General features: G+C 41.2%; 1 protein-coding gene across 1 annotated transcript in view; it reads right to left on the bottom strand.

Moving 5' to 3' along the window:
* Positions 1 to 27,533, bottom strand: part of TTC3 (tetratricopeptide repeat domain 3) — a gene marked incomplete at both ends in the record, with an annotated part of 107,285 nt that overhangs the window by 15,813 nt on the left and 63,939 nt on the right. The window contains 10 exons of the mRNA XM_080696452.1: positions 107 to 175; positions 2,306 to 2,445; positions 6,458 to 6,607; positions 12,760 to 12,825; positions 13,827 to 14,889; positions 21,486 to 21,650; positions 23,161 to 23,234; positions 24,996 to 25,052; positions 26,044 to 26,090; positions 27,232 to 27,483. Coding sequence (XP_080552578.1) covers positions 107 to 175; positions 2,306 to 2,445; positions 6,458 to 6,607; positions 12,760 to 12,825; positions 13,827 to 14,889; positions 21,486 to 21,650; positions 23,161 to 23,234; positions 24,996 to 25,052; positions 26,044 to 26,090; positions 27,232 to 27,483 — 2,083 coding nt within the window. The remainder of the gene's footprint in view (positions 1 to 106; positions 176 to 2,305; positions 2,446 to 6,457; positions 6,608 to 12,759; positions 12,826 to 13,826; positions 14,890 to 21,485; positions 21,651 to 23,160; positions 23,235 to 24,995; positions 25,053 to 26,043; positions 26,091 to 27,231; positions 27,484 to 27,533) is intronic.

A 27,533-nucleotide genomic window follows, 5' to 3' on the forward strand; every position in this document is an offset into this window, starting at 1 on the left:
TATTTAAAAGAAACAGATAAGCAGCAATGTCTTTAGTCTGGTATGTTTGTGCCTCTGGTGGTAAAAGTATAAGAAGATATGAAAGATAAACTTAGATTTAAATTGCCTGGTTTCAAGGGACTGCTCCGGGTGCACTTCCTGTTCTTTATCCGTTCCATTGTTTTTCTGAGTAGACCTATAAAAGGAGTCACCAAGTTTTCATTAGTTTTAAGATTTTTTCTATACCACCATACACAGTAAATTATAACCATATTCATACACAGAACTTTTTAACAATAACAACAACAAAACAAAATAGGTTTTTTTGTTTTGTTTTTGCAGTACTGGGGGATTGAACCCAGGGGCATTCAACCTCCAAGCCACACCCTTTTAAAAATTTTTTGTTTTGAAACAGGGTCTCACTTGGTTGCTGAGTCTCACTATATTTTTTTGTTTGTTTTTGTGGTACTGGGAGTGGAACCCAGGGGCCTTCTACCTTCGGGCTACACTCCCAGACCTATTTTATATTTTATTTAGACACAGGGTTTCACTAAGTTGCTGAGAGCCTCACTCAGTAGCTGACTGAGGCTGGCTTTGAACCTGCATGATCCTCCTGTCTCAGCCTGGGATTACAAGCGTGCGCCACCACACCTGGCTTGAGTCTCACTATGTTGCTGAGACTGTTCTAGAACTTGCAATTCTCCTGTCTCAGCATTCCAAGTACTGGGATTACAGCTGTGCGCCAAAATAACCAGCGCTTGTCATTTTTGGTGCTTCTACTTTCTGTTTCATTTGCAGTCTCTTCTAAATGGGCAGAGAATTCAGGAGTCACTTCTCTTTTTCCCTTTACACCTGGAGGCAGGTCGGCTTTTTCTTCGCCCTAAGCCACCAGCTTACAGGTGAGTCAGCCTGCCTCAATCCCGGGGCCGTGCTGTAGGTGATCTTGACCTGAGGAGGCACAGGTGCCGTGGGCGTTACCATTAGCGTGACCAGTGCTTCTCATCCAGATTAGAAGACATGTTTGTCAGGGAGAATGAAAGCAGAGCTTAGAGTACGATCAAAACACACGCACGCAGGCGCCCATCTCCGGTCCTAAGCGATGCCTGTGTAGGCAGCTCTGCCTCTTTCCTGCTGTCACAACACACCATTCAGTTCCCTCGCTGTCAACAGCAGTGTCTGGCACAAGTGACACTGGGGCAGTTCTGGGCCTGACCCTTTGGCGGCACGGCAGCTTCCACTTCTGGGCCTACCACAGAAGTCTGGCTGCCATGCAAGAGACCATGTGGAGCGACCACATTGATAAAAGCTGATGGAGGGCCACAGGTGGTGGCACAGGCCTATACTCCCAGCTACTTGGGAGGCTGAGGCAGGAGCATGTGTTTGAGGCCAGTCTGGGCAAAGAAGCAAAACCTTGTTAAAAAAAAAAAGTCAGTAAAGCCCCAGCCAACGGCCCCACGTGACACCGCAGGAGCACACAAGGACGGCGTCATGGGCAGTGGACAGCGTGCGCTCAGGCTGCTGAGCGGGGGAGCGGGGCTGGTCTATCACACATCACACAGCAGCAGACACAGCGAGGCTGAGCAATCCCACCTGCCACACAGCTGCAGGTCAGGAATGGAGCAGCATCTGCAAGCACTCTTGGCCTGCCTGCCCACTCTGCCCAGGATCTGCACTCGAGCCAGTCCTTCATGTAAGACATTTTTGTTCTGTTGCTGCTGTTGTACTGGGGACTGAGCCTGGCAGCATTCTACCTCTGAGCCACACCCACAAGCCTATTTTACTGAGAAACAGGGCCCCACTAAATTGTGGGTGTGTGGGGGGCTCACGAGGTCACTGAGGCTGGTCAGGAACCTGTCACCTTCCTGTCTCAGCCTCCCAAGTACTGGGATTACAGGCTTGTGCTACTGTGCCCGGCTCCAAATTTTAATAATTTAAGAACTCGGAGTGAGAGTATAAATAAAATCAACATCACAGAATCGAACTTTAGCTCTAGACTCTGCCCCTTCTTTTGAAGAGAGAAGGTCCAAGGTGGCCACGTTCAGTGACAGGTGGGATTCAAACTGGAAGGAAGCCAGTCCTTTGTTCATTCTCAGTCCCAGCCTGCTCTCGCTCTCATGGAATTCACCTGTAAACACGCTAGGTTTAGAGGGAGTTTTAGGTGAGATCATTATTCAATGGATGCTTTTAAAAATAAGGTTAAAAGCACTAAAGGCAGGATGGATTTTTATTTGGTATAGAGGTTAGATATAAAAAAATTGTAAAAAACAACCCAAACCTCCCACATTATAAAAAAAATGGAAAGGCTTGCCTTCCTGTTGTTACTTACATTTCACTGGCATTTGAAACCTTTTTAATTTTCTTCTTCAGTGCTTTTAGTCTTTCTTGGATTTCTTTCTTCTCTTGTTGCCATTTTTTAATTTCTCTGTCCAAATCTTGAAGGAACCAATCTAATTCTGTCTTTGAGATCTACAAACATTTTAGAAAGTACTTAAATAAATCACAAGATCTACCTTGGGGGTGGGGAGCGTGAAAGACTAGGCTGTGTCTGTTTTTTAGACTTGAGTTCAGGGGAGGTTCTGCCCCGTGGCCAGCCCTGAGACTACAGGGTCACCCAAGCCGGCCACATCCTACCTGTTGCGTGCACCTGATCATAGGCGGGCGGCTCTGAAGAACTGCTTCAGTGAGCCCACAGTAGGCGTACTGCACTCTTCAGCCTCCACGATTTCCTAATCCAGAGGTAGTCTACACATGTTTTACTTGGCATGTCCAATAGTTTTCATTTGCTTTAAAATATATAAATGTGATGCCTCTGGCTAGTTGTTAAAGACATTTTGGTTGAATGCCTGCCAGAATTTCAGGCTGTGTGACAAAGAGAAATGAAAGTCTCCTGAGGTGATGCTAGTTCCCCTTCTGGAGGATGAGGCTGGACAGCAAGTGATACCCAGCCTTCTTTGTCTGCTTTTTACTCAGTTGCTGCTTTGTGAAACATCCTATCTTTGAATGCTTTAAAAGCTCTCTGTGCTTTCTGAAGCATCCTCCATTCAGTGGTAGCAAGAGGTCTAGATAAGGCACATGCTGGCAAATACTAGCCACTGTAAGCAAAACTTTCTCTATATCAGTGTTTTTAGTAATCAACTTAAATGTGAACCAGAGAACAAGACCACTATTTAAAAGAAACACCTACAGCAACGCGTGAAGTGATATCCTGGTCTCACGTCTGCTCCAGGGAATCTTTGATTTCTTTTTACTTCCTGTGATTCCTTGTAGCTTGACTTCCTGCCCTGAACACGCCTAGGTCACTGAGGACGAGCTATAGGTACACAGGCGCTTCCCCCTCAGAAAGGACCGTGCCCCCAAGCCAACCCACAGGAACTCCATGGACACCAGGCCCTGGCGGAGAAAGCGGTATCAACCTGGAGGCCAGTTCAGCTGAGAGAGACACCCAGGTGTTCAGTGCTCTGGGAGGCAGGTTTACTAAACAGTCTAGCTCTGTAAGACTTCTGAGTACTGCTGCAGGGGAGGGCTGGCTAGGACGGTGAGTGCACAGGCCTACTGTTGCTAGGTGGCAGGTGTCCAGCAACAGTCTGATGAAGTTCCCAGGCCTGCAGATGAGTCCCGCCCACATTTCCCTTGCTAGGACCTTGCTGATCTTGAATCTTCCAGCCATTGCTTTGGCTGAGCTAACACTTAGTCTACTCCAGTTACAACATATTCTACCTGGTCCAGTTCTAGTGCCTGGACCAATGTCGGTTTGCCTGCCTCACCGCTGGCAGCCAGACCAACTTTGTTTCTTGTCTATCCTGTGTTTCTACTCTGAGCTCTGACCTCATCTCAGATCCAGCTCTTTGGCTAGAAGATTATGTACAAGCACAAGGTTATGCTGGGGCATGAGAACCTACTTGGCAGTAAGTACCTAAGGAAGGTCAGGCCACAAAAGCCATAAAGTGTGATGACCACACGCACGTGGGTGCATGTCCCCCCACGCACACATAGCTCATCCAGTGAAAATCCCACAGGGGTTCAGCTGTTTGTACTAACCACCCTTTAATGACACAGCTGCCTCATGATTAATAGAGAAATGACTATCGCTAAGTCCCATTTACTTTTCATTTTTGGGGGTGGTACTGAAGGTTGACTGCAGGGGTATTCTATCTCAGAGCTACACCCCAAGCCCACTTTCATTTTTTCGTTTTGAAGTAGGTTGCTGTGAGCTTCTATGTTACTGAGGCTGTCCTTAAATAACTGTGGTTCTGCTGGGCGTGGTGGCGCACGCTTGTAACCCCTGCGCTTGGGAGGCGGAGACAGGAGGATTGCACGTTTCAAGCCAGCCTTGCTGGCTTAAGAGACCCTGTTTCCAAATAAAAATATAAAAAATAGGTCTGGGAGTGTAGCCCGGAGGTAGGATTTCATCCCTAGTACCACCAAAATAATAATAATAATAATAATAATAATAATAATAATAATAATAATGATAATAATAACAACAACAACTGTGATTCTCCAGTCTCAGTCTCCCAAGTACTGGGATTACAGGCATGTGGCAACCACACATAGAGTTCCATCTACTTTTGCAGAGATACCAACCAAAGAAAATCAAGATTATCCAGATGGGAAACAGACATACATTTCAGCCGGGAAGTCTGATAACCTAGCATGCCTGCACTCCTGCGTACAGCCACACGCCAGCAGACCCCAAGCCTTACCCAGTTAAAAAGCACAAGAGCCTGAGCCCACCAGCTGGAGCTGCTGCTTTCTCAGGCCCCCCAGATGCCTTCTGTCCCCATACTTCTCCAACAACTGTACAACACAGCCCTGCCGAGCTGTACGATTACAGCACCCGGTCAGACTACCAGACTAGAGAGCTGGAAAGTCCTTGCCAGAGAGAAGGAACTTCACTTACTGAACACCCACCCCGGGGACCGAGCCCAAGTCGGCCTCCCGCTCACTGCCCAGGCGCGCCCACCTGCATTCATTAAGATGAACTTCCTGAGCTGAGAGCTTGTGAAAATATCCCACTCTGTTAACCCTCCAAGTAGTCCATTCAAACCTGTGTGTGTCGCGTTCTAGGCAGGGCTTTGGTTTTGTTCTCTTTCTCCTCCCACCTCCGCCCCCAATCAGACAACTGGGCAGGAAATCTCTGGTTACGGCTGACTTCTCGTCCTCTGAATGTCCCCAGGCCCTTCTTGAGTGCAAACTAGTCCTGGCCAATGTTACTGCAGTTACCTTTACAAACTGACCTTGCTTCTGCCTACACTCAAATCTCAATAAATGAATGTCTTAATTAATGTCTCATTAAGCTAATTTTCTACTATTTAATTTTATTCCAGTTGATAACCCACACTTCTGGAACAAAATTTTCCCTTCTTAAATGAATTAATATATCCGCTATGTTTCTGAACGGAAGACAGTATTATGTAAAAAATAAACACACCCTAGTCCTTCAGTTTTAAGTCCACTGTCCCACTGATTTCAGTCTGGCCTTGCTCCCAGTTCATATTACTCCATGAGCCAGGTGTAACTGATGGTCAATCTCAGCTAGCAGAATTCAAGACGAGTAGACTCAAACAAGATAATCTAGGTGACAGGGTTTTTTTTTTTTTTTTCCTTGCGGTACTGGGGATAGAACCCAGGGACATTGTACCTCCGAGCTATACCCGCCCCAGCCTAATTTTTTAGGCTTTTTAAAATTTTGAAATAGAGTCTCACTGAGTTGCAAAGAGCTTTGCTAAGCAGCTGCGGCTATCCGCGAACCGCGATCCTCTGGGCTCAACCTCTAGAATGTTGGGATTACAAGTGTGCGTGACCATGCCCGGCTTACTGACAGTTTTAATAAACTCAAGGCTCCATAAGTAATTAGCATACTTCCTCTGGAGTAAGATAAAGACGATGGCAATAGTAATAGTGGTGTTAATAGTGGCGATCAATACTTACTGAGTCCTTCCTATGTACCAGGTTAATTTTAGTACTTTTCAAGTACCTAAAATTTTCAAGTGTTAATCTAAACCCATGAAATGGGAGCAATTATCACTCAAATTTTCCAGATAAGCAACTAAAGCACAAAGAAAACCAGTGACTATGGCTAGCACTATAAGAATAGAACTCAGTCTGGATTTGAGTCCCACCAGCCTGGCTCCAGGGACACTCAGACCCTCTGATGCGATACTGTCTCTCAACACAGAAGGAATGCAACTTGGAACTTAGTCACACAAAAGAGTTTTCCTTAGGCAAACTGAACCATAAATAAATGAAAATACAGATGCACAGCCAGCCCTATTCTTAAAAATAATTTGTGGAGGTTCCACAACTACAAAGAACACTATCACTTACGTACGTAGCAGAGGAATTTCAAACAGGCGGCTTGGGGAAGGGATACTGTCTTTGGCAACGGTGCAGTGCAGCTAGCCGAGCGCGCACGAGCAGTCACACTTGTGCTCCTCGCTGTGACAGGCGCAGGCCAGGAGGGCTTCGCCAGGCTTACCTCGTTTTCTTCTAAGTTCCTCTTCAACTTCTCTTCCAGGTCCTTGGTCTCTTCTGAGCTCCTGAGTTTGATCTGCTCACAGTTTTCACACGCTTCCTTAAGCTGCTCTTGTAACACTTGGTACTCCTTTTCAATCTGCGAAATATCCCCCTAAAAGTAAGTTACAACGCTGCCTATTAAAACCCATTGGAAATGCTTAGTTTGTGACTTTGTTTTCAACTACCTTAAAAATAAAGAATAAGAGAAATGACAATTTACAAGGAAAATGTCACAATATTTCAGGAATTAAAAACTCCTAAATACTGTTCAGCAGAGCCAGCTCTTTCAAAGAGAATTATTCATATTGGAATTGGTAATGAAATGTTTCAGTCTGTACTATAGTAAGTTCTGAATATTGTTTTAGGAGGGTTCAGTATTACACTAATAGTTTGATATGAATTTACTCTCATATTATATTATATTGTAGATATAAACAAAACATATTAACGTTAGCCCTATGTTTAGATGTTTTAAATGAATAGTTATTTAAAAAAGACAAATTAGAATTTTATCAATGAACTGCTTCCAGTTATGTGTTTCTTGGATACCACACAAGTGAAACAAAAAACTGAGAAATCATACTGCGATGTGTAATGCTGGCAAACAATAAATATTACTCACTTAAGGCTTTGTAAGAAGCTCTCACATGGGTAGGACTTGACAGGCATACACCTGTGTATGAAATGTATCTATCAAATGCTAGAAATTTTTCCCAGCTGCAGGGGACTGCCCTCCTGTGGCAGCAAAGCTGTGGAACTCTATCCCCTTGGCACAAACCTGGGCCATCTCAACGTGTCCTGTTCTTCCTTCCCGTCAACACCTGAGCATCTTCCAAGTATAAAAAGGGAAGGAATCAAGTATTTGAAATTCTGTGAGTTATCAGAGAACTGTGAACTACGGCCAGGGTGATCGGACTTGCCAGTCTGCCTTGAAGAGTCCCAGTTTATGTCAGTCCGGACTAAGAGTTTAGCACTATGAAGAGTCCATGTTTAAACAGTAAATTAAATGGTCAACCTTACGCTGACCCATGAACAAGACTTTACAGTTAAGACTTTAGTCTTAAACAAGTATTCAAATATAGTATATATACACATATAGTGTAGATGAAACTTACACTGCTACCCCTAGGAGTTTCTTATTTCAAGTATGGTTGGGTATTTTTTCATATGTGTAAAAATAATCCACACTTCTTTTACTAAGGATTGTCTATTCCTGTCCCTTCCTGTTTTTGAGACAGGTTAATAATCTCCCTTATTTCTTTACAGAAACATTATATGTTAAAGAAATGAGTTCTCATTCTGTAGTATAATGCAAATACTAAGTTTGCCGTCTGTTTTGACATTGTCGTCTGTGCACGTACATTTGTTCTTATACATACATATGTATATATGCTGTGCACATCTATTTCCACACTACCTATATGTATTGTATATGTATATAAACACAGTTTTATTTATCTTATAAAAAAATTCCCTCTTTTCCATGGGTACTTTTAGAATCCATTTCTGCACATGTATAAACATAATTATTTTGAGGGGGGACTACTGATTGAACCCAAGAGTATTTTACCTCTAAGCTATACTCCAGCCGTTTTTATTTTTTATTTTGAAGCAGGATCTTGCTAGGTTGCTGAGGGTGGCCTCAAATCTGCAATCCTCCTGTATTGGCCTCCCAAGTACTGGGAATAGGTATGTACCACTGTGCACAGCTCCATTTCTTTTTATCTTTGATCTACCTGGTATTTATACTGGTAAAAGGAAGGAGGTAGAAATCCAAACTGGTATTTTCTAGATGACAATCCATTTCTCAAAACACCATGTATTTAATAATCTAATTTTTATTTGCTGCTAACTCACCATCTTTATTATACCTTATATTTCTACATTCTTCTATTGCATTAATTAGACTCATTCTTTTTTGTGTGTGTGTGGTACTGGGGTTCCTGGAAAACCTTCTATCTCCAGGCTACACTGCTAGACCTATTTTTTATACTTTTAAAAATTTGGAAACAGGGTCTCTTAAGCCAGTGCGATCCTCCTATCTCTGCCTCCCAAGCGCGGGGATTACAAGTGTGTGCCCCCACGCCCGGCTAGACTCATTCTAATGGTCTATTTTTGTGTTAATTAAATCCATACTGTGTTTTGGTATTATATCTTTCCCCTGGTCATTATTTTTCTTTTCTTTTCTTTTTTTTTTTTGGTGCTGGGAATGAACCCAGGGTCAGTCTACCTCTATATCCTTAGACTTTTTAAAAACTTTTATTTTCAGCCGGGCGTGGTGGCGCACGCTTGTAATCCCCGCGCTTGGGAGGCTGAGACAGGAAGATCGCGCAGGTTCGAAGCCAGCCGCGCGCACTGGCTTAGGAGACCCTGTTTCCAAATAAAAATGTAAAAATAGGTCTGGGAGTGTAGCCCGGAGGTAGAAGGGCTTCCAGGAACCCCAGTACCACCAAAAAAAAAAAAAAAAAAAAAAAAAAAAAAAAAAAAAAACTTTTATTTTCAAACAAAGTCTCACTGACGACTCACTAAGGGTTTTGAGATCCTCCTGTCTCAGCCTCCCAAAGTAACAGGATTATAGGCATGAGCCATCACAGGCCATTCTTTTTTTTTTTTTTTTTTTTTTTTTTTTTTGGTACCAGGGATGGAACCCAGGGGCATTCTTCCTCCAAGCTACAGCACCAGCCCTATATTTTGGTCTTTTTATTTGTGAAACAGGGTCTGAGTTGCAAAGGACCTTACTAAGTAGCTGAGGCTGTCCGTGAACCTCTGGCCCCAGCCTCCCGAATGCTGGGAGTACAAGCATGCGCCACCAAGCCCAGCTTCCCCAGGCCATTCTTGAATTTTTTTTTTTCCCCACTAGAAAGTTTAGCATCAATTTGTCTGGTTTCAATAAACCTATGTAGTAGCTGGCCTCGGGCCTTCAGCTTAGGCCTCGAGACCCTCATCTCTTTGTAGTCACACCCTGTATAAACCTCTCCTACCACTGATCAGAGTGATCACAGAATACAGGGGAATGATGGAGAACGCTCTCTACAGTCAGGCACAGAGCCACTGCACTACATGGAGGTCCAGAAGGCCAAGCTGGAGTCCCCCGCAGACTGCCAGGACCAACCTGCCAACCATGCGAGCAGGCCATCTGAGCTGTGGGATTTCTGGCCTGGTTACTTCTGCAGACAGTTAAACCTGGTCAGCATCTCCACTGTAACTTCATGAAGCTCCACAGACAACCTGGCTAAACAGCTTTTAAATTACAAGAAAAACTGTAAGATAATAAGCGTTTATTATTGTTTTACGCCACTAGGCTTTGAGGTAATGAGTTATATTACAAAGGATAATTCACTTTGCTCATGTATGTGGGAAGCCAATCTCTTCAGTGCAGTGGGTTTTCCTACCCAAGTACAAGGAGCTCCTTTTCAGTCAGGTCTTCTGCGTGTCTTTCAGTCGCATTTCAAGTTTTACTTCATCTATATCATTATATTTATAATGATCTAGTTCAGTACTTTATCACTCTATTGTTATTAAAAACAGACTATTTTCTTCTAGTATACTCTCTAATAGGCTGCAAAAATGAAAGTTCTTTATTTTATATCCAATCACCTTTCTGAATTCACTGACTTTGGTACAGATTTTCAGTTGATCATTTTGGATTTTTCAGGTAAAAATCTTACCCTCTGTAATTAATTATACTTATCTTATTTCTGTCTCATATCAAATTTTTAATACTTGGGTAATAAATATTAAAGGTGATGTTTCACCTTTATGTGAGGTGATGGCTTTTAGCTTAAAAAAACAAAAGCTAATAGAATGCTGAAAAATATTCATTGGTTCCCATTTTATTATACATTTGGCCAAAAAGGGACCTGAATTTTGTCCAATACCTGCAACCCCCCACAGTCTAAAGCCAACCTGGCACCCCCCACAGTCTAAAGCAGCCTCTATCGACTCTCTGGGTCGGAGACTCTGTGATAAAACCCAGTAAAGGAGTAGTGGGGTCCGAGATACTACTGACTCGAGATCCAGAACACCTTAAGGGAAGTCATAGTGACCCAAGGGAAGAACCCAGAGAAGGCACAAACATCGGAAATCATGGGAAAGAGGAATAATACTGGAGCAATTAATGCCCACAACCCCACAACATCAGAACCCGATAAAACAGAAAATCAGAGATTTCTAGAAGATCAAATCAGGAAAATAACTGTAGAAATAATAGAGGTGCTTCGAAAAGAACTCAGAGAGAGCCAAAAAGAGATAAAGGATGCAATTAATGAAGTAAAGGCCTCAATTCAAAGCACAAACAACCGATTAGAACACATGGAGAACAGAATCTCGCTCTTAGAAGATGAGCAATCCAAAAATGAACTCATAGTTTCTAATCTAGAAAAAAATATCCGACAGCAGGAATCTGATATTGAAGAAATATGTGCCCATTTTAAGAGAGCTAACCTAAGAATAATTGGAATAGAGGAGGGAAAAGAAAGTGAAATCAAAGGGATCAACAATCTCTTCAAGGAAGTAATAGCAGAAAATTTTCCAAACATAGAGCAAGAGGTTGATACAAAGGTCCAGGAAACTTATAGAACTCCCTTTAGACAGGATTGGAGAAGAGGATCCCCACGCCACATAATTGTCAAAATGACCAATGTGGAAGCCAAGCAGAGAATCTTAAAGGCAACAAAAGCAAAGGGCCAAGTGAAATTCAGAGGAAAACCAATTAGAATCACTCCAGACTTCCCAAACCAAGTCATGAGAGCCAGAAGGGCTTGGAGTAACATATTCCAAACTCTGAAAGAAAACAACTTCCAGCCAAAAATTTCCTACCCAGCAAAACTTTCTATCAAATTAGATGGAGAAATAAGAAGCTTCCATGACAAACAGAAACTGAAGGAATTTATGTCTTCAAAACCAGCGCTAGAGAAAATACTCAAAGAGATTAACTACAAAGAAGAAATAGGTAACACACACCAGAACCAGAGAAACAAGAGTTTCCATCCAACAGACAATTAAGATTGGTTATCTGTGGAGATTCATTATTTATGTTAGTCTTTTACCTATCTCTAAATGGTATTGTTTGCCTTTATTGTTGTTAATTTTTAGGATTTCTAGTTGGAATATTAATATACCTTCAGATATAGCAATTGGAAATATTTTATCCCATTCTATTAGTAACTGTTAACTCTGTTTACATTGTCTTTGGATATACAATTTTTTTATTTTTTTATTTTTTAGGGAGTCTGTATACTCCTCTGTTGCCTGTGTCATTGAAATCATAACCAAGAAATCACTGCCAATTTCAATGTTGTGAGGTTTTATGACCCAGATTTTATCCTAAAAGTTTATAGTCTCAAGATTTGTATTTAGGTCTATTATCTATTTTGAGTTAATATTTGTATATGGGATTAGGTAAGGGTCCAATTTTATTCTTTTCCATGTAATTATTATTTTTTAACAATATTTAGTTCAAAGATTATTATTTCCTTCACCAAATGTTCGTGGAAACCTTGTCAAAAATAACTTGACAATATAGGGAAGAATTTAGCTCTAGGCTTTTATTTAACTCCAATGTTTTATATATCTGCCTTTAGAATAGTACTACACTGTTTCAATTATTGTAGCTTTATATGGTTTGAAATCAGAAAATATATATCTTCTAGCTTTGTTCTTTTTCAAGATCGTTTTGGGTACCTAAACTCCATATTCCATATTAGGATAGATTTTTTTCTGAAAAATAAATATATAAATATATGATAGTTTCACCTAAAAAATAGAAAAAAATATTCTCTGGTAAGAAAGAAAGCAAAACGAAATATTGAAATGTTATCTTTAAGTCATCAAAAGCTTGGTATCAGACAAATGAAACTGTTATGTGAGATTATCATATTTAATTTTAGATAAACTGCCATAATACTAGATGTCAACTACTAAGCCAAGCATGGGAGGGAGGGATAGGGAGAGAATGGGGTGGGGATTGGGTGGGGGCTGACTGGGAAAAGTGTGCATGTATGTATACAAAAGTATGTATCCTACTATGATGTATGAATACAGTGCACCAATAAAAAAAAAAAAGATTCAAACTAAAAAAAAATAAATAAATAAAAATAAATAAAAATAAAAACAAAACAATATTTTTTTGTTACATTCTAAACTTTATTCCATGATAATTTTGCATGGAATTAGCTGGCTCCAAAATAGTTCTAATTCATTGTTCCAACTAAGTAAATTAATAAAAGTGAAGCTTTGAAGTGGCTTGATACTATTTTAACTCACCTGCTGCACCTCACAAGGGTCATACTGCTCAGTGTTGACTTCTTGGTGTTTTATGCTCCAAGTCACCTGTCATGCAGAAGAAATACTGAAATTTACCTCAATTGCTCTAGTAAAACAAGTCTACCATGTAGCAACAGTTAAAAACATGGCCACAACTTTTTCAAGTTTATTTTCAACTTAGGTTATGTTTTATAGTTCCTTAGAAAGTTACCATTTAGAATTAATATAACTGAAAATGATGTTGGCTCATTACTGTGTTTTTATTCCAGTTTCATACAAATCAGAAAGGTTAGTGAGAAAAGGGACAATTCAATAAGGATTTAATGCATTCATACCCTATAAAGGCAACTAGAAAGAACCTTATTTTCATGCATTCTACCTCTGAGCGACACCCCAGCCCTATTTTTTTTATTCTTTATTTTTGAAACAAGGTCTCACTGAGTTGCAAAGGGCTTAAGTAGCTGAGGCTGTCTGCAAACCACGATCCTCCTATCTCAGCCTCCTGAATGCTGGGATTTCAAGCGTGCGCCACCACGCCCGGCCTTTGGTTGTCTCTTTAACTCTCTCATTCCTCCCATGGTTTGGCAGAAACTGGGCATGTAAAGCCCAGACTCGTCTTTCTCTGGGAGCTACCAACAAATTTTCCCTTTCTCCTTCATGCAGTAAATCCTATGGGAAGGCATCCCAAGACGGGAGGCTTCCTGCAGCCTTACTTAACTATGGGGTATGACGAGGGCTTTACTGTTAATATCTGTACTTCTCTACAGAAGTAGCCATATCCTCCTGTGACTATGAGGGTGATATTTCGGCTCCATCTGCTGACTCTTTTACCTTATTTCTCATTTGGTATAGAATTTATGTAGACAAGAAGGATACTATTTACTGGACTCAAAACTTTTTCCAACAATACATGTCCAACAAAAGGACTCACATTTTCAAAATACTATGGCAAATGTGTCAGAAACCATTATAGGGCTAAGAATTTATAAGGAATTTAGTAAACCCAGAAGCAATGAAAATGAGAAGAAAAGTTTGGCTTGAGTATTAAGAAGGCCTTTTCCTCTTACCTGCACAGCAACCGCCTGTGTGGGGGCGACTTTTGTTACTGCACTGGTCTTTTCTGGGTGGACTTCACGTGTGTTATCCGAGTTTTCACACGGCCCTTCATTTCCACGAGGCTCATATGGGGTTGTATCATCACCCAGGCTGCTCTGTGACTTTACAGATGGTCCCAAAGAGTCCTCCAGAACCTGTGTTTCAGGGATCATCTGGTTACCTGTGGCACTGTCAGCATTCAAACTGGCATCTTCAAAATAGACAGCAGCATTTTTATCTGCTCTGTCACTGGCTACAAAAGATGGCACCACCGGCACTGATCTCTGCAGCTGATAGTCAGAAGAAATGCCGGCCAAAGGTGTGCAAATGCTGGTGTACTGGGGCAAACTCGGCAACACGTTGATGTACGTTGGCGGTGTCTGGGTGATGCCAAATCCCTGAAAAGGAAGATACGTACAATATCCCGTGACCAAGTGGGACTGAGTCCAGTAGGTTGGTTTCACATCCTCAGGAACTGGTTTGGGAGAGTGAGAGGAGACTCGCTTGCGATTTGCATCCTCAGGCACTGGGGCGGGAGAATTAGGAGAGACCCCTGTGGGCTGCCCACCCTGAGCCAGGGGACTGGAAGGACGCTCAGGTTCTGGTGGGGGCATCACATCTCCACAAGCAAGTTTGGGAGACTCCGCTGGCACAGGCTGGGGATTCGCATCCTCAGAAGTCGATGCTGAAGATAAGTCAGATGCTGGCTTGGACTTCACATCCGGTTTAAATTCCCTAGCAGTGGGATTCAGTGGTAGTTTAACTCGTAAATAGTCTCCTGATTTGGAAATCTCTTCAACTTTTGTTTTAATATTTTTCTTCTTTCTTTTTTTCTTGAGCCGTAATGCAACTTTTTTCAAGGCAATACAGTTGTCAATCACAACAAAACGAGGACATCCCAGGAGAAAAGACTTTAAACCTCCTGCTTTTTCTAGTATTTGCCGAGTTTCTTCTGGGAAAAACTCATATTCTTCAGAGAACATCTTGTTACTCATATCCAGAGGACCGTGTTCCTCCAACAACTGAGAGAAGTAACTTGGGAAGAATTTACATTTACACGAGTTAGTAAAAGGAGGCTCCTGTACATGCTTATTCAAAAAAATACTTCCCTGAGCAAAGTACTATTTCACGCCTCACTGATCTCAAACCTCACCCAACAAACATAAGGTTAAGTTTAACTGATGATACAATGAAGAAACTTTGGACCACCCCTTAGAATAAAACTTTTTGGCGTGAAAATCAAAAGAGGATAAAAAATTAACTCCATAATATGCAATTATACAATCAATTTTAAAAGCAACAAAGTTTAATTCAGGAAAAACAAAGCCAATAACAAGAACATCATGCAACAAGAGGCAATTCAATCCAAAAATCCTATCTAATTCGTATATAGTAAAGCTATTAAAATTTTTCTGATGCCGGGCGTGGTGGCGCATGCTTGTAATCCCCGCGCTTGGGAGGCAGAGACAGGAGGATCGCGCAGGTTCGAAGCCAGCCGCGCGCTGGCTTAGGAGACCCTGTTTCCAAATAAAAATGTAAAAATAGGTCTGGGAGTGTAGCCCGGAGGTAGAAGGGCTTCCGGGAACCCCAGTACCACCAAAAAAAAAAAAAAAAAAAAAAAAATTCTGACAAGGCATACACAATAATTCAGAGGAGCTAAATTTAATCATATAATCAATTAATCAATACAGCTTGAGACCCAAACCCATACAAAGGGGGTCTTATTTATCCTTTTGTCTGACTCCAGCTCTAAGTGGGTTTTTTTTTCCTTATTGGTACTGGATTGAACCTAGGGGCATTCTGCCTCTGAGTTATGCGCTCAGCCCTATTTTTCTCTGTATTTGGGAACGGGATCTCACTAAACTGCTGGAAGCCTTGCTAAGCTGCTGGGGCCCCACTGCCTTCAAACCTTCTGTCCTGCTGCCGCAGCCTCCCAAGCACCAGGATTCCAGGATGTGCCACCACGCTTGACATTGTTTTGAAACGGCCTCCTACATGCCACAGGCTACAAGAGGACTTGACTTTCCCAGGAATCTGCAACAGTAGTACCTAACCTCATGCGGTTAGTAAATCTTTGCTCACTAATTAGCTCTATTAAAGCGGAACTAAGAAAAAGTAAATGCAAAATAAATTGCTTCAACTATCGAACATCATAAAATGTTACCAGGAGAAGGGGCCATTAAAAATAAATCAGCCCAATTCCCCATTTTAATGTGCAATACTAAGGTCAAGAAAAGGTTAATCAGCAGCAGTTACCCCAATATTCCTGACTCCTTCCTAACATTCTTCTTCCACACAGTTTCCAAATATAGGTTTAATTTCAGATTTCTTTCATGTAGTGATCAATAAAACATCTCAACATTGTTAAGGCATCATGTGTTCTGTGTGTGTGTGTGTGTGTGTGTGTGTGTGTGTGTGTGTGTGTGTGTGTGTGTGTTGCTGGGGATGAATCCCAGAGGCTTTCTACCTTTGGACTACACTCCCAGACCTATTTTATATTTTATTTGGAAACAGGGTCTCACTAAGGTGCTGAGAGCCTCACTAAGTAGCTGAGGCTGGCTTCGAACCTGTGCGATCCTCCTGTCTCAGCCTCCCAAGCGCGGGGATTACAAGCGTGCGCCACCATGCTCAGCTCATGCGTTTACTTTTGAAATTCAAAGAATTATGTTCTAAGCTATTCCTTTCTAAAACTAACTTGATATTCTATAATTATGATAGAAATTCTATTTCAAAATAAGAAACAAATTGGTTTATTTTTCTCATAAGTTTAATTTCTTCCCACTTTAATGACAATAAGTTTGTGAAAAGCTACCGAAAACTACACATTTTAGCCTCAGTTTTGAGTGCTTGAAGCAAATTCTCACCTATTATATAAAATATCAGTTTAATTTATAGCTGTTCCAACAATGTCATCCAGGAGTTCTCTGAAAATGATTTGATCAACATTTTAATTTTAAGAAAAAAACATGATAAAGGGCCTAAGTGCATTTAACTAGACTTAGTAGGAATGTTGGAATTAAAATATTAGAAAAAATATAAGTTGGAAAAAAGTTAAAATTAGAAGAAATCATCATGTTATGGATGAGTGACAGGAGTTACGGGAGAATACTCAGCTTTTAAATTAATTTATTACAGATACCAGTCCTTAATTTCTGTTTTTCTGTTTGATTTTTGCAGTACTGGGGATAGAACCCAGGGGCAATCTACCTCCAAGCTATACCCTAGCCTGATTTTTTATTCTTTATTTTTTAAAATAAATTTTTATTGGTGCATTGTAGTCATACATCTCAATGGGATTTAAAAAAAAAACTTGTGAAGATATATGTGCACACATCACACAATCAGCCCCTACCCAGTCTCTAGCCCCTTCCCTCCCCCTCCCTCCTACCCAGGCTTGGCTTCCTGATTGACTTTTATATGTTTAAGTCCATCATGTGCTTTAAAGAGCTTCCCTTATCCTCCCTCTTATCCCCTCAGATATGTCACCTTCATTGCTAGGGACCCTTCTTCATCAAAAGTTCCTCCTGTTACCTATTTCTCCCTAATATTTTGCACATTAAGAAAAGCATCTGATTTCTTATTTTTTGTGACGTTTCACTGCAAATGCCATAATTTTGTTCACCCTTATGGCTGGGAAAAATTCCATTACATACATAGCCCATAGTTTTGAAATCCACTCATCATTGAAGGACATCTTGGCTGCTTCCACAGTTTGGCAATGGTGAACTGTGCAGCTATAAACATGGTTGTTCATACATTAGTTTGGTATTTTGGTTTTCATTCTTTTTGGCAGATACCCAGAGGTGGTATTGCTGGATAATATGTAAGTTCGTTTCCTTCTTCTGAGGATCTTATACTGCTCTCCAAAGTGGTTGCACCAACTTGCAATCCCACCAACAATGTATTAGAGCTTCTATTTCTCCACACTTATTCCCACTTACTGAAAACCTGAAAGCCAGAAGGTGAGTGACTTTGACAAGACGATTCACTCACAACCAATTTTTTTTAATAGAGGTCACTTGGGTCTGGAAATCTGCTGAGAGATGAGGTGAGGCCGCGGCAGCTTCTAGTGCTTCCTGGCCACACAGCTGAAGAAACCCACTGGCCCTTTGTTGTGAAGCAGGCCCCAGTTCCAGGCCTGCTGCGCAACAGGCTCCGGGCCCAGCCTTGCTGGCTCCAGACCTGGCCTTGCCACGCTGCGGGCTCCAGTCCCTGTCACTGTGGGCAGGATGTTTACAGAGGTTGCCATTTTCCCCTCCGTGTGTGTGTGTGTGTGTGTGTGTGTGTGTGTGTGTGTGTATTTCTTTTAAGTAGAAGAAAACAGCATGTGTCATTTGCAGAAGCTAAGAGCCCAATTCCTTAGCAGCAATGGATTTTTATCTCCCCACTGAAAGTGGAGGCTCACAGCCTCACTATGGAGAGTGGGATCCGCTGCTCCAAGCACACCCTGGCCCCCAGCACAGCGCAGATGAGCAAGCCATGAGCTGAGGTCTCCCAGGACGGCTGGCCCAGCAATATGAGCAGGGCTCCCTCTGACTCGCCCCAGACATTTTTCTTACATAGTATGTTGTCCATAATTCCTGCACATGTGCAGCAGGAGCAGTCCACTTTTGGGGAGATTTCTTAAAAAATTCAAAGTGGATAGAATTGGATCTGTCTGGCTCTCCCGACTACTGGCCACCGCCACTGCCGCCATCTTGGTCTGTCTCCGCAAACCTTTTTCTTACATAGTATGTTGTCCAGAGTTCCTGAGCATGTAGGGCAGGAAGAGTCTACTTTGGGGGAGATTTCTTCAAAAATTCAGGGTGGATTTAGTTAGATCTGTCTGCCTCTCCTGAATACTGGCTACCGCCACTGCCTTCTTGGTCTCTCCTAGAGTATGTTGTTAAGTATTCCTGTGGATGGGTGGCAGGAGCAGTCTGCTTTCTGATCTCTTCTGAGATATCCCTCCAAAAAACACTTTTCTTGTAGTGGCAGGTGCTGTGCTGCAGTCTTACCTCTAATTCCACCATTTTCCACTCTCTCTCCTATATTTCAGATAGGAAGTCATGACTGAAAATGTTTCTGTATGTTGTCCCAATCAGCTATTAAATAAAAATCTGTTGTCCAGGGTTTCTCAGAGGGATGCATGTCCTATTCAGCCACTGCCAACCTACACTGCTCTGGCCGTGGTCGCTGCTGCAGCCATAGCCGCTGCCATCTTCCTCCCTCTTCAAAATTTTTTAATAAACGAAAACAGTACGTATCTTTTGCAGGAGTTGGGGGCCCAAGTACTTAGTAATGTGTCTTATCTCCCCGTCAAGAGCAGAGGCCCACAGCTTCACCACGGAGATCGGTTCTGCTGCTCCTAGCGCGCCCAGCCTCAGCGCTGAGCAGAGGAGCAAGGCAGCCAGGCGCGCCTTTGTCTCCTGGGACACGTGGCACCAGCTGACCCGATTGTGCAGGGCTCCATCTGATGTGCCCTGAACATTTTTCTTCCATAGTATGCTGTCCAGAGTTCCTGAGCATGTGGGGCAGGTGCAGTCTACTTTCAGGGAGATTTCCTCAAAAGTTCAGGGTGGATTAGAATGAATTTACCTGCCTCTCCCCGATACTGGCCACTGCCGCCGCTGCCCTCTTGGCCCTCCTTCCAAGCATTTTTCTTACATAGTATGTTGTCCAGAATTCCTGAGCATATGGGATAGGTGCAGTCTTTTTTGGGGGAGATTTCTCCAACAGTTCAAGGTGGGTTGGACTGGATTTATCTACCTCTCCCGAATACTGGTCACCGCCACCACCGTCTCTGCCATCTAGGTCTCTCTTTTATATTTTAGGTAGGAAGTCATGGCTATAAATGTCTCTATATGGTGTCTAAATCAGATATTAAACCAAAATCTGATGTCCGGGGTTTCTCAGAGGAATATATGTCTTATTTGGCCCCTGCCAGTTAACATCACTGTGACTGCCGCCGCTATCGCCATCTTGGCCTATTCCTATTCTTAATTTTGAAACAGGGTCTCACTGAGTTGCAAAGAGCCTCACTAAGTAGCTGAGGCCGGCTGCAAACCGTGATTCTCCGGTCTCAGCCTTCTGAATGCTGGGATGACAAGCTGCGCCACCACGCCCGGCAGCTCTCAATCCCTAAAGATCTCCATACAACATGTCTCTCAATGCCAAGCTCAAAATGGCACGCTGTCCCCTAGGGTTTTCTGAACTCTTTACTAGATGGCTTTATCCACCTCACTCAAATTTGACTTCCTAAATTTCACATTCATATTTTCAATACTAAAGTAGCTCACATCCACATTACTTGAAAAGTATGGTTTTATTTTATTACATCAATTTTAGTCAAGTTTATGAAATACAAGATGGGCACAAGGTTCTGGATTTGCACTATTATCCCTAATGAATAATTACAATTCAACTGAAGTAATAACAGCACCTAGATCCTTTCCCCAGATACAGGTAATACTGCCAGGCATGGTAGAGCACATCTATAACCCTAGTACTCGGGAGGCTGAGACAGGAGGATAACAGATTCAAGGCCAGTCTCAGCAACTTAGACTCTTAGCAACTTAGTAAGACCCTGTGATCCTGCTTCAAAACCAAAAATAAAATTTTTTTTTTTTTAAAAAAGGGCTGAGGCTATAGCTCAGAGGTAAAATGCCCCAGGGTACAATCCCCAGCTTTATTCCCCCGAAAAACCATAATATTTCACAAAGCTACATCGCTTGTTGCTGAAATTTTGAGGTGCCAAACTACACCCATTAACATAAGAATGATATTTGTCAAATGAATACCTTGGAATTTTTGATAAAAAGATTATGCCAACCAAGCCAGGTGTGGCGGCACACGCTTATAATTTCAGTACTTGGGAGGCTGACACAGGAGGATTGAGCAAGTTTGAAGCCAGCCTCAGCTATTTAGTGAGGCTTTCAGCAATTTAGTGAGACCCTGTTTCCAAATATAATATAAAATAGATCTGGGAGTGTAGCCCAGAGGTAGAAGGCTCCTGGATTCCATCCCGAGCACCAAAAAATAAATAAATAAATAAATAAATTAATTAATTAATTAAAATAAAGATTATGCCTGGCCAGGTGTGATGGCACATGCCTGTAATCCCAGTACTTGGGAGGCTGATAGAGGAGGATGGTAAGTTCAAAGGCAGCCTCAGCAAGTAGTAAAACTCTTATCAACCTGGCAAGATGTTATATCCAAATAAAAATAAAATAAAACAGGGCTGAGGGTATAGCTTGGGAGGTAGAATGACCTGGGTTCCATCCCCAGTACCAAAAAAAAAAAAAAAAAAAAAGACTAAGGCTGAAAGCTTTACCAGTCCTATCAATCCCCACAAGGGCATTTTTAGAAGAAAGCATCTATAATTGGCAGCTCAAACTGGAAAAAAAAAAAAAAAAAACAACAACAAAAAACAAAAACAAAACAAAAAAAACAATGGTCATTATGACTCTAAATTTAAGAACTAAACATCCTTAATTAACTACATATAATACATGGCAAAAGTTCTAAAAAATATGCTCCCCCAGAAGTTGTGAACCAACAGATGAGTCAGTCTTTTAAAAACAGGAGGCATAAAATTAAACAAATTTTAATCTTTAATTAGCAGCCTCTCATAGAAATATTAATCTACTTACTCATATAAAGTTGAGCATTTTTGTTTTGGGTTAATATCCCATATTTTCTTATTGCGGACAACATATTCATTACTGTGCTGGTCGTAGAGAGCTTCGAATTCTTCTACGTCTTGTCGAAGATGGTCAGGCACTGCAAATGGGCCTGCGGAATCTGAATTGCGTCTGCTGATTAAAATATAATTTTGTGAGTAAAACTTTTGGGTAAGCTAGGATAATATTTAATTCAAATAAAACAATAGTAACATTTTACTCAACTTTATGGTATAAAAATACTAGAGAGCTTAATGCAGAAAAGTTACCCTTTATAGTTATAATCAAGAAATATATCTCATATATATTACATAGTACCGGCTACGTAAGTGCTAATCTCAGTAAAGGCTGCTGTGTTAGGTCCGAATGCACCAACATGCTAGTGCTAGGTAAGAGCAGGTGGCTGATGGAGGGCTTGTGCCTTTCTGAGAGGTTGTGGTGCGCTGCTTGTCTCTCCCATCCTGAGACACAGTGGGATGGCTGCTCCGTGGGGCGGAGAGCAGGCCTCGCAGACCACGAATGGGCCAGCGCTCTCATCTTACACTTCTCAGTCCCCAGAAGTTAGAAGTGGATTTCTGTTGTTTGGAAGCCACTCAGCTCCTGCTATACTGTTTTATATTGTTTTATCAGCCCAAAGGGACTAAGGCTAAAACAATCCCTCTACTTGAAGAATTTATGAAAATTACTATAAGTTTTAACTGTTTTTACAACTTCCTTAGAACTGTGAAAAAAAAAAAAACAGAGTTTTTGGTCCATAAAGGAATATAATATACAAAGGTTACTGTCCCCCAGCTTTATTTCTTATGTCTCTTTGTTTCTTTAAAGCTTAGTTTCAATAATCAAATGGCACTGAAAATCACTGACATATAAAGTTAAACCAAAATATCATATACATCTTCAAAAATACTTTTTTTCTAGTTATGGCAAAAAAAACCCTAGTAATTATCAATAGAATATTCTCTTCACTGAATACTTCACTTTCTAGAATTTTTGTTTTGGGTTAATATCCATATTTTCTTCTTTTAAATTTCTCTCTCTCTCTCTCTTTTTTTTTCCTCTGTGGTACAGGGGATTGAAATAGTATGCTGTGGCATTCTACCTCTGAGCTACACCCCAGTTCTATTTTATTTTATACTTTGAAACAAGGTCTCACTAAATTACTGAGGGACTCATTAAGTTGCTGAGGCTAGCTGCAAACCTGTGATCACCTTGTAACTGGGTTACAGGTGTGCACTTACTGTGTACCTACCCATGGGGTTGGTTGTGTGTGTGTGTGTGTGTGTGTGTGTGTGTGTGTGTGTGTGTGTGTGTGTGAAAAATATATTTTTTAAAGTAAATATTTATTGACTATCATCAGTCCTGTACCTGAGACTTTAACAAAATTTCAATGAATTTTTAATAAATATAAGCCATGTTATTAATTCAACAGATATCATGTAGTAATAAAGGGATACAAATCTTTTTTAAAAAAGTTCTTAAAATATACTTTTACTGGTACATTTTAGTCTCATATCACAACGTATTTCAGAAAGATGACAAATGTGCACATAGCACTTAAACCCAAGGCCATAATACATTAAATTAACACATTATGAAGTGAAAACATGTGAATTACAATGGAGCAAATTTAAACTTATGTGCTCACTTGTGGTCTTCGCCTGAGGCGACGGTCTCGTTATTCGGTGTTACTGAAGTTGTTCCCGACCCAACTAACATCGGCTGGTTTAAAGACAGAAGAGTAACAATGAGATCTACCTTCAAAGCCCATGAAAGAAAACACTACCACTAAAACCGATAAACTAGCTTATAAACATGCATGCCAACGACAAAAATAGTTAAAACATTCCAAATTTTCATGTAAATAGGAACATCAGTTTTAACAGGTAGATATAAAGTTCAAATTAACATTTGAAGGAACTTCCAATGCACCAAAAAACTTTAAAAGTCACTGAGTTCAAGCTCCCATCTTACAGATGTGTCAGAAAAGAAAGTGGTACTGAAATTTCCAAGTTGCCCACTTCCTTTTTTTTTTTTTTGGTGGTACTGGGGTTCCTGGAAGCCCTTCTACCTTTGGGCTACACTCCCAGACCTATTTTATATTTTTATTTGGAAACACGGTCTCTTAAGCCAGTGAGGCTGGTTTGAACCTGCGTGATTGATCCTCCTGTCCCTGCCTCCCAAGCGCAGGGATTACAAGCGTGCGCCACCATGGCCGGCTTGTCCACTTCCTCTTAAAGCTTGTTCAAGCTCTCTCACAGGTCCTCCCTTCCCCTCAGAAAAACTAGAGCCATGAAGAACTCACCATGGGGCTTAAAATAATGCCCTACTTATCTTATGCACTTGGAGCAAAGTGTTGGGGGAGAGAAGGAAAGGATCCTGTCATTCCTGAGAGTGTTAGAATTATTAGGACTTAGCAACTGGAATTCATCATTTCTATTTGACAGGGTTTTTTTTTTTTTTGGCGGGACTAGGGATGGAACCCAGGGCCATTCTACCTCTGAGCTACATCCCCAGCCCTGTATTTTTATGCTTTATTTTGAAACAGGGTCTCACTGAGTTGCAGAGGGCCTCACTAAGTAGCTGAGGCTGGCTGCAAAACTGGATCCTCCTGTTTCAGCCTCTCAAATGCTGGGATTACAAGGAATTATTTGATTATTAAATGCTGGGATTATTTGACTACTTTAGATAATAAACATATATCAACAAATATTTCCAACAAAAGCTTTTGAATACTTTAAACCAATATACTGCTCTCTTATCTTTCCCTAAAATTCAGTTTAGTAATAATAATAATTATTAAGCATTAACTACCTAATAAGAACAATAACTTCCTTAGTTATTAATCATAGGTATCACTATTATTATTATGTAGAGGAAGACAACGGGGTACAGGGAAGTCAAATGACTTCCTCAAGGTCACAGATAATAATTGATAGAACCAGGCTGGGTGCAGTGGTGCAAGCAAGCCTGTGATCCTAGTACTTGGGAGGCTGAGACAAGAGGATGGTAGGTTTGAGGCCAATGTGTGGTAATTTAGCAATCCCCAACTTCTAAATAAAAAATAAAATAAGGCTGGGGAGATAGCTCAGAGGTAGCACACTCCTGGTTCAATTCCCACTAAGCAAGCACACATACATGGTGGCAGAATGAGACGTGAACCTAGGACTGCCAGAGCCCAAGGTCTCCTTTCTACAGCCACCCACACAGAGACCTATATAATGTCAATGTTTTCACTCATAAATATCTGAAAGTAGAAAGACTAATAAAGATTAAGATCTTTCTGAACCTTAAATTTCCTCAAAACGTACAAAATTGCCAAAATATCTTTAGATTGAAACCTGTAAAGTCTTTTACTACAAAATATTTGAAAATATTCCAAAAAAAGAAAATATTCCAAGCACTGCCAATTTCTAATTTATATACACATATAGTTTAATTATTTTGGAGAGTCTGGACAAGAATATGGAAAGTGTTCCATACCTTTAAATCTTTTGGCTTCTTCTTCTTGCCTTTGTTTTTCACCTTGGTAGAACTGAACTAAAAACCGGGAAAAAGAAAATCCATGAGCACTCAAATAACAGTGCAATGAGGCTTCACATAAACATAAATGATTTGCACAGATTAGTCATAAATTAAACATATATAAAATACTTAACAAAAGGAATACCATGGTGTATCAGTCCAAGTGCTATGACTTATAACAGAAAAAAGTTTAATAATGCTTCATGTTGTGACCCAAATTAAATTGCTTCAACATTTTAACCATATTTTTACGAGGCCTATGTTACCTGAAATATCAAGTAATTGATCGGATTTTTAAGTATTTCTGGTTATGTGCTGTAGTAGCATTTTAATGATATTCTTTTACTAAGCAAACCAGAATTTTTGCACCCAGACAGACACTGGGCGAACAGAGCAAATGAAACCCTAGCTCTCTGTGGGGTATGTCAGGTATTTACTACTAACAAGGTAACATCTGATGGGGTAGAAATTCACAAATAGATGATTCCATCCTGAAAACTTGTAAACTAGTATCTTCCTCTTTGGAAATTGCCACACTGCTGTTCTTTTCCAATAGTTAATGATGTTTCTCAAGTGAAGAATTTCTGACTTGACAGAAAAAATAAAAAGGCAAACATAACCTACTAAGGAAGAGAACTCTAAATCTTTAACTTAAACTTAGCGTGGAACTACCAAAAAAAAGTTCCATTGTCTTCTTCCCAGAGCAAACATTACAAATGTTCTCAACTCAAGACCTCTTCCTGTCCTTTTTCTAATATTAACATTTATTATCTCTGGAACTTTATGGGAATTGTCTAACTTAAGCTTCGAGTTTGCAGATCAATACTTCAGTTCCCAGAGGAAGCACTGGCAGTAACTGTCTGCTGAAATGGTCTACATGAGCCAGCCCTCCTACGTGGCTCTTGAATGCTGTCTATCGTGATGGAAGCAAGCTGGTCCAGGTCATTCCCTCCGCCTCCAGCAAGTACAATCAGAACACAAAGCTCAGTGTGGTCAGGTGTCTTACCGGAGTTTCACCACTGTCTTGTTTCCTTAGTACAGTACAGCGGCTATCTACAAGCAAAAATAGAAGGTGCTATGAGGAAACTAAACAGCTACATAGCCATACAATATACTAAAGCATTAAAACCACCCGGACACCACTATCACAGTCTATTGTAGACTTGGTTAAAAACTAAGGGCAGTTGCAGGGCGTAGTGTCACATGCCTTTAATTCAAGCTGCTCAGGAGGCTGACGCTGGATTATAAGCTTGAAGTCAGTAGGCAACTTAAAAAGACCCTATTCACAAAAATTTGAATATGACTGGGCATGGTGGCACAGGTCAATGATCCCAGTACTTCGGAGGCTGAGATAGGAAGATTGTAGCATGTTATCTTCAGCTAGGAAGCAGCACTCTAGAAGGAGAAAGCCATCTGTATGTACTTTACTAAGAACCAAAAGCAGGCTTTTTATAGTGTTTAAAAATGTTGTCTAAGGCCAGATTTTTTTTGGCCAGATTTTTTTTGGTGTGGTAAGAGCACTATACTTCTGAGCTACATCCCCAGCCCTATTTCATTTATTTTGAAACCAGGTCTCACTAATACTGCATTGGCCTCAAACCTGTAATCCTTCTGTCTCAGCCTCCCAAGCACTGGAATTACAGGTGTGTACTACCATGCCCAGCTTAAAGTAGGCTTCCTACATTCAGGGAAAAGGTGGAAGAGATTATTATAGGATGTACAAACAGAATGAAAGTATATTGGAATTCTGACATAAACAGGAACTCACAGACTCCTGGCTCCAACTCATTCCATTTAAGGATGAGGAAAATAAGGTCCAATAGAGACTAAGGATCTGTTAGCTTGGTATGCCAAAGTGGACTCCCTGTTGTTACCCAAACAGCCCCAGCTCCCTCCATCCTAAGCCCTAATGAGCCCACCGGTCTACTTGCACACGTATATCCTGGCCAACCTCAGGTCCTACACCCTGGTCCACAGCTTCCCTCCCACAAGGGGAACCAGGTGCTGGACCCGTCTTCTGAGGTCCTTGTACTTTCTCTTGTCCTCCCTCACCAAAAAGTCACTATTGTCAATCTTTATCTTCCCCAAATAAACCATTTGTACCATAATAGCTTTCACTGTTTTCTTCGTGAAGCCTAGACCCCCTTGACAAACCCCTCTTCCCAAGGTTATATATGAAAGTTGATCCACATACCCATTAGGTCAAAGAATTCATCTAAAGCACTATGCAGTGCTGGGAACTTGTCTCTGTGTTCCTCCAGGAGCCATATCAAACAACGCGCCTCCTTTACTGATGCTGGCTCGCAGAAGTCATCGAGTTGCTTCCCTTCTATAGAGCCTAGTTTATGACCGTATTTCTCATTCCACAGAAAAGTCATGACGCTAAAATCAAGCTCCTTAAGAGATGCTTCATATCGAGAAAAAAAGGGACCGGTGGCATCTAAGCCTGTACACAAAAACAAAATCCAAATTACAAGAAGGGAAAACTCATGACTG

The sequence above is a fragment of the Muscardinus avellanarius genome (assembly GCF_963383645.1).
Source record: "Muscardinus avellanarius genome assembly, chromosome: 5".
Classification (NCBI taxonomy): Eukaryota; Metazoa; Chordata; class Mammalia; order Rodentia; family Gliridae; genus Muscardinus; species Muscardinus avellanarius.